Genomic DNA, 8,299 nt, shown 5'->3' on the forward strand with positions numbered 1-8,299 from the left:
GCATTGGTGAAAAACCAAACAAGCTTACAGGTTCGAGGAACAAAGCAAAAAACACAATATGAAACCAACAGTTAAATTTGGTAGAGGTTTTCAAGTCATGACCAAAAAATGCATCAATTTTTTACATTTGATCTAATCGTTGTGTTGATGTGGAAGCCATTTCAGGTGATCACTGCTTGTAAATTGCTTGAGCTTTTGATAGCGTACGCTGGAAATATGAAGGTATGGGGATGCTAAGCTTGTGATGTTGGAGATTAATGTTGTTGGCAGCTTGCATGTATGCCATGTGCATATGTGATGCATGCTGTTGGCAAAATAATCCAACCAAATATTTATTACCTCATATATATATATATATATATATATATTTGTGTGGTGATGGGGAAGATTGTAAGATTATATAACATGGGAGTAGCCTTTTTTGTTGCAAACTGCCATTTTCCTGTGTTAAGCTGACGATCACCCCCCTCATGCTCTTGTGCTTTCCCTTTTCCTTCGTGTGATGTATGCTGCATGCCTTTTTAATCTCTCTCTCTCTCTCTCAGCCAATTAATTGTATTAACATTGCAATGGTATGTATTTGAAATTTTGACTTATATTTGAAATTTAAAATGTGTGCATTGAATTCATCTTAGTATTCTTCAGTGTGACTGACACCACAAGTTTAAGTTACACCATAAATTGAAATTTCTAATTTTGTTTTGGGATGAAAATTCCAAGTAAATGGTATTACTCTAATCCTATGCTTGGCTCTTAGATTGAAATTGAAATGAAATAGAATGTTTATTCTTTAATCTTCCGGCGGAATGATTATTCATTTACAATAATAATTGATAATTCTATTTGTAATGTAATTTTTAATTATTTTTTAAGTGAATCAAAGGTAAGAATATAGATATTCCAATGGAATAATATAATGAACCAAATATTATCTAATTGTATTATTGAAGATTGTATGAAGACTAAGAGGTTAGTTTATAGATAAGATGTTTTCTTATCAAGCATAACATTAAAATTCGAGTATTGAGTCTTTGTAATGCGTTACATACTTTTCTCTCCCACATCTCCGAGGGTGCAAAAAGGCTATTTGTTGAGTTGGAATAGGATTTTTGCTAAGTGGGAACATGGACTAGTTCTCAAAGCATTTTCATAGCTACTTTCAGTTAATATGTTTTTTTGTCTTATATAATAAATGAAGCATATTACACGAGGGGAGGGGAGGGGAGGGGAGGGGAGGGGAGGGGAGGGGAGGGGTGTGTGTGTCACAAGTTCAATAACTCTCTCATTAACGAAGCATTGGCGTTACATTTTCAGCAGCAAAAAGAACTGATTTCATGACCCCATTTGATGACTCAATTACTCAATTTCCAATCTCCCTAACTTCTAGTAATAAATAAAAACAATGCACAAAGTGTTTCTTCAAAGTCAAAGTGTCATTAAAAACTATCAATGGTCATCATATTTATCATCATATTTAGTAAGGGAATTTGCTATCTCCTTATTGATCAGGGTTCGAATTTTCTATTATTCAAGTGAAAGTACGACGGTTTAGATAGATCGACTAAGTTCTCCCAGTTTAACTTGTAAGGGTGGGTGGATCCTAAGGGTCCTGCCTTGAAGCTTCTCCCAATTTGACTTGTAAGGGTGAATATTAAGGGTCCTGTCTTTAGGGTGTTCTGGGCCAAAAAAAAAGAGAGCAAATTACACTAACAGTCCCTATAGTTTGAGACTTGTGTTACTTTGGTCCTTGACTTTTCAATTGTGACGCATTTGATCTTAAATTTTGAATCTTGTTTCAAATAAGGACAATTGAAGATACCATTGCTCAATTTCAAGGGTAAAGTAGTCAATTTGATAAAATATAAATTAATTTGGCAAAAATAAATGCCAAAAAAATATTTTTGAAGTTTTAAAAGGGAAAATTATTTATAAGTCCTATTAGAGAGACTTATGTTACATATAATCCTACTAAAAAATTTATGTTCCCATAAGTTCTGTGTGAAGTTTGTTGACACATTTACCCTCAATATTAGTTGTTAATATCATAAATAATAATAAAACCATATATAGGAAATTGAATGTTACCATAGATCATATCTATATAAACGTAATGTAACGTGACACCTACATAAACGTAACGTGACACCTATACGTAACGTGACACCTACATAAACGTAACATGACACCTATGATCTATGGTAAGATTCAATTTCCTATAGATCATATCTACATAAACGAAACGTAACGTAACGTGACACCTACATAAACGTAACATGACACCTATGATCTATGGCAACATTAGGAAATTGAATGTTGCCATAGATCATATTTATATGAAACGTAATGTGACACCGACATAAACCAGCAACATTTTCACATTCAATTTAAAAAAATAAAAACTCTTTAAGTTTGCGAAACGTAACGTGACACGTTACGTTACGTTTATGTAGGTGTCATGTTACGTTTATATAGGTGCCACGTTACGTTACGTTTATGTAGGTGTCCCGGTTACGTTACGTTTATGTAAGTGTCACGTCACGTTACGTTTATGTAGGATTTTGTGGAATATATTCATATCTAAATAGGACTTGAGACTCTATAAGAAATTACACAGGACTTAACCTACCATAAGTATCTGAAAAAGGACTTATAAATAAGTTTCCATTTTTAAAAATAATTTCTACCCACTAAAGATAAAATTATGTAAAATTGATAAATCTTTTAGATATTTATTTATTTATTTATACCAAATTAATTTTTATTATGTGTTTGGATGATGATCATGTAATGGGTGGTTATTAGGTTTTTAATGTGTAATCGATATATTTACTACATGAAATGTTTTTAGTTTTGAATTTTTTGATTTATTGGATTGGTTTAATAATGATATTAAAATTGTTGCCATATTCGACTTTTGAAAAAATAGAAACTAATTTAATGAAAATAAAAATAATCACTCATTACATGATCATCATCCAAATATATAATAAAAATTAATTTGGTAAAAATAAATAAATAAATAAATGTCTAAAAGACTTATCAATTTTATATAATTTTATCTTTAGTGGGTAGAAATAATTTTTAAAAATTTTAAAATAATTTTTTGATATTTATTTTTGTCAAATTAGTTTATATTTGATCAAATTGATGAATTTGCCCTTAAAATTGAGTAATAATATCTTCAATTATCCTTATTTGAAATAAGATTCAAAATTCAAGGTCAAATATATCACAATTAAAAAATTAAGAACCAAAATGACACAATACTTAAATTATAGGACTGACACAAGATCTAAACTATAGAGACCGTTAGTGTAATTTTTCCAAAAAAAAAAAAAGTGTCCTTAAAATTGCCACTACCCTTTCCAGTTTTTTATAGCATATAATAAGAGCAGAGGATTTTCCTGTAACCAAAAAAAAAAAAAAAAAATATTCCTGAGTGCAGTCCCAAGTCCTGTGGTCATTTGATTCTAATCCACTGAATGGTGGTTAATTTAGTTATATAATATAAGGGAAATTATATGTAAGGAAAAAAACTTATAAAAAATTATCATGATATAATATATTAGGGGCTCCATTAATAAAAGAGTCTAACACCGTATTTGATTGGAAAATTTAAAAAAAAAAAAACTTAAGAAAAAAACAAGAAAAATATGTGTAAAATTAAATAAAAATAAAAATATATTTTATTTATATTATATTTACATTTTTTTTTTTAATTCTCTCTTAAATTTCCTAACTAAGGCCTTATTTGTCATTTCTTAAAAAAAGTTAAAAAGTTAAAAAGTCACTATTCCTATTTAAGTCACATTATCTTATTTAAGTCATATCACATTTCTATCACATCACTTTAAACCCAACATATACGTAATTTATATTTTATAAAAAGTCAAAAATACACTTATTTAGAACCTTCAAACAATCCCAAAATATAACATGAGAGTGCACGTGTCAATATAAACTTTTCCACAAGGCAACAAGCAGGAGGGCCCAGCAGCAATTCCGAAGTGCGGCGGGGTTCGGCGGAAAAATATTTTTATTATAAAAAATCATTTAATTATAAAAACAAAAGAAAAATAGTAATATACAAATTAATTATTTATATAAAAAGTATAAAAAAAATTATATACAAAATAATTTAGTTACATTATAATTTACTATTTAAAATAAAATATTCATTTAAATGACAACTATAAAAATATCACTATTTGAATTGTAAATGAACTGAGCAATTCATAAATAATTACAATTCTATTTATTTAAAACTTCTTTGAATTCGATTTGTTTACTAAATCAATAAATTTGAGCTTAATTTTTAATCTCATTTTAGTAATTTAGTTTGCTTTAAGACATCCAAACTTGACTTGAGAAGGTCCGCGAATACAAGGGGTATTTATTTTTAATAAAGTATCACATGCGTTTTTATTAATTTATTTTTGAAGTTTGTGTTAATTGAAATATTTGATTAATAAAATTTGTTATTAATATAAATATTTTTTTCTATTTACTTATATTTTTCTCTGCAAATTAATTTAAATTTTTTTTTTTTTTCAAACTCAAACACAAACTCAAGCACTCTAAAATTGGTTTGACTAAGGTCTGTTTGCCAAGATGGTTGGAACTAATTTAATCTGTTAAAAAACAAAATAGGCTAAAAGGACAGTAAGATAAAATGTCACGTTTAAATCATAATCATTTTAATTTTCTCTCACAAAACTATAAAAAAGTCAAAAGTTAATTTCAAATAGAATTTTTTTGCCCAGAGGCCTTATTTGGGAAGTTGACTATTTTAGTGTAGGCTAAAATTTTTATATTTGGGAAGATGGTTGAATTTTTTTGTAATTAAATGTGATGTTTGTAAGAAAAAAAAAAATGAAATGATTATGGATTTGATATAACATTTTGTTTTATTGGTTGTTTTAACTTATTTTATCTTTTTGTGAATTTTAGTCTAAAAAACACCAAAAACCCACTTTCCAAACGGGCCTAAAATAGTTTAAAAAAACTAAAAAATTAAGTTAAAAAAGTTAATTCTAAATACTCAAAAAAAAAAAACATTTAAAAATCAGACTAAAAACGTTATTTAAGCACTTTGCAATTCTAACCATCTATATTACAAATTCTATTTACATAATATTTAAAATATAAATAAAATGTTTTAGAGTGGTCCAAACTAATTAAAATAGGAAAAAGTTGGGGATCGTGAAATTTTTTTCATGAAAGTGATCATGAAAAATTTATGATCCTTGGATTACCTTGATTAGTGTGTAGTACCTTATTTTAAGTGTAATTCAAGAATCACAAAATTTTCATAATTATTTTCATAAATTTTTTTTCATAATACTTAACATTGCTGATTAAAATAACACACCCACATTACAAAAGCCATTAATAAATGTTTCCTTACAACCCGACACGCAAACCTCCCATGTCCCCCATTCCCACCTCTTACGAGACCCCCCCACCCCCCTTCAACACCCCCACAACCCCACTTTTTCACCACCTACACCACTCCTTAATCAAACAAAGTCCTTCAATATTAAGCACCATTTCCTAGTCTACCCGTGTGCCCAAAATTCTCTGTTTTTAAAGCACTCTTCTCTTTGTCTCTCATCATTTTCTTGAACAATATGGCTACTGGAGGAGGAGCTGGCTCCCCTTGCGGTGCATGCAAGTTTCTCAGGCGAAAATGTGCTTCTGATTGCATCTTCGCGCCTTATTTTTGCTCTGAACAAGGCCCAGCCCGGTTCGCTGCTATTCACAAGGTGTTCGGAGCTAGCAATGTTTCGAAACTGTTGCTGCACGTACCGGTTCCTGACCGGTGTGAGGCTGTTGTGACAATTGCTTATGAAGCTCAGGCTAGAATTAGAGATCCTGTTTATGGCTGTGTTGCTCATATCTTTGCTTTGCAGCAACAGGTTGGCATAGTTTGTTTTCTTCTTATTGTTGTATGGATTTCGTGGCTGTGTTATGTTTCACTTTTAAGTTTTCCTTCTTGGGTATGTTTTATGTTTCTTTTATGAGTCTTCTTTAAGTGTGGATCATAGGTTTTTCCATGGTTTTCAATCTCTAGCTCTGTGTCCAAGCTTGAGTTGATATACAATTTGACCTTGACAACCACATTAGTATCAGTAGTGATAATGACTTAATAGAACAGTTTCTAGCAAATGGAGTAAGTGCCCAATCCAGTGGTTGGGCCTGCATACTCCCACACTAAATTAGGTATTTTTTTTTCCTTGTGTTTAGATGATGAATTTGGGTAGAAATTTTAAAAGAGAAGAGAAAAATGTGAGTGAAATGTGAATAAAATATAGTTACATTTCACTCACATTTTTCCTTTCCCTATCTAAATTTATACCCAAATCCATTATTCGAACACAACTTTAATGTTGAATTTTTTCTTTTTGCTATTTTGAGCTTACGTGTATGAATAATTTTTTGGAGGGCTAATTAACACATTTTTTTTGATGGGTGAAGGTAATACATTTTTAAGTTGGTTAATTTTTGAATGTGTGGTTCAATTTCAGCTTGATAAACTTATTTGTATTGTAAAAATAAAGTAGTGAAACTTGATTGAATTAAAACTCATTTAGAATTAATTTGAGTTGTAGAAAAATTAAACGTAAAGGCATATTTAAAAAAAAAATTAATTTACTACTCTGCTACACTCACCTCATTTATAACACTCAATTTTTTTTTTTTTTGGAAAGATCAGACTCTTGTCTATACTACAAAATAAATGAGCTAATTGATAGTGTGTGTGTGTTTTCTTAATTTGTGTTTTGCTCTTTGGTAGGTGGCCTGCTTGCAAGCCCAACTAACGCAAGTGAAGTCTCAACTGGCACAAAACGTCATTGACTCAAGGAATGCAGAAAGTCAATGGCCTGGGAATAACATGGTTGGAATGCCGGCATTTCAGACTTATCCAAACTGCATGAACTCTTCTATCTCGGCTCAGAGTTCACTGGAGTCCATTGTCCATGGCATTGATGGAATGGGAATGCAAGAGATACAAAGCAGAGATGAACTTTCTTTTCAACCCTACTCTAAGAAGAGACCTTCACAAACTGACCTTGGTGAGCTTCAAGCTCTTGCCCTTAGGATGATGAGGAAATGACTCATCATGATGTTGACAATGATGAGCTTTTTGGCTTCATGATGTATATATAGAGAGAGCCTTTGGAGAAACTTAGCAATGCTATACAAATAAACCAATTTTATATTAAAAAAAAAGTTTGACTAACTGATGTTGCACCTATTATATTATTGTAATAAGTCCTGTTTCAAATTTTGAAAGCTCAATATCATATGCTATCATGTCAGTGAGTGAGAATAATTAGTAAAGTTTGTTAGTTTGTAGAACAGTTTTCGATTTGATGTTACAAGTCTAAAATCAGGAATTTTCCTTCTCTTACCAAAGAAAGTAATATGCTTACATAACTATTATACAAATGATGACAATATTATTGTGACGGTGATATTTTAAAATTTATAAGTCATCTTAATGGTTCTTTTACTTTAAAATGATAAAATTAGAATTTATCATATTATTTTATATTAATTTTTTGTATGACTTTTTTTTGTTTGTTTAGCAATTTTCTTTACCAAAAACAATTTTAACAAAGTTGAAATGAACTCTCTCTTTGTTAGTGTAAGCTGTTACTGTTAAGTTGCCAGGGTTGTGTGATTGCTTTATGAAGATTGTTTAGAGGTTGCTTGTGAACATGCAACAATAATGGAGACACTATTTTTGACATTTTGAAAGTAAAACTTTGGAATTAAGGATCACCTTGAATTGTTATAAATATTTTATTTGTCAAGTTTGATTTTTGCATAAAATATTTAAGATTGGCATATTTTAGATATTCTATACAAGTACGTATAATTGAAGTTGGAACCTTGTGATGTCGTATCCGAGAGATTAAATTAACGAGGCTAACTAATAAGTGGTTTTTAGGGCATGAAAAAAGACTAAAAAAATAAAGAAAATAAAATAATTTTAACTATTTTCATAACTTTTTTGATCTTTTTACTTATTTTCAAAACACTTTTCACGTCATCCTAATGTTATACAATACCTCAAGAGCACTCGTTGACATCTGCTTAAATTTTAAAAAATGCATGGTTAAAGGGTCATCAGAAGATTTCCTAAACGAGATCTTACAAGTGATCCTAAGGTTAAGTTTGTGTTATTGTGCCATCTATAGGATTTCCCTATTTGATTGTGCCATTTTAAACCAAACTACTGGTATGTCCTCCTACATGGAATGTTAATTTTGTTCTATTTCCTGCAATCTAT

At 29.9% G+C, this 8,299-nt stretch overlaps 1 protein-coding gene across 1 annotated transcript; it reads left to right on the forward strand.

The window, feature by feature from the left end:
• The first annotated feature begins 5,424 nt into the window (after positions 1-5,424).
• Positions 5,425-7,243, forward strand: LOC114274227 (LOB domain-containing protein 16). Its single transcript, XM_028216123.2, has 2 exons — positions 5,425-5,918; positions 6,797-7,243. Exons 1-2 carry the CDS (start codon positions 5,631-5,633, stop codon positions 7,115-7,117), a joined length of 609 nt encoding a protein of 202 aa, XP_028071924.2. The 5' UTR covers positions 5,425-5,630; the 3' UTR covers positions 7,118-7,243.
• Positions 7,244-8,299: the final 1,056 nt, after the last annotated feature.

This window comes from Camellia sinensis, chromosome 14 (assembly GCF_055761805.1).
Source record: "Camellia sinensis isolate YWXY chromosome 14, ASM5576180v1, whole genome shotgun sequence".
Lineage (NCBI taxonomy): Eukaryota > Viridiplantae > Streptophyta > Magnoliopsida > Ericales > Theaceae > Camellia > Camellia sinensis.

Coding starts and splice junctions, on each gene's coding strand:
- LOC114274227 (XM_028216123.2), top strand. CDS start 5,631: ATGGCTACTGGAGGAGGAGCTGGCTCCCCTTGCGGTGCATGCAAGTTT. Junction 5,919..6,796: donor TCTTTGCTTTGCAGCAACAG/GTTGGCATAGTT, acceptor GCTCTTTGGTAG/GTGGCCTGCTTGCAAGCCCA.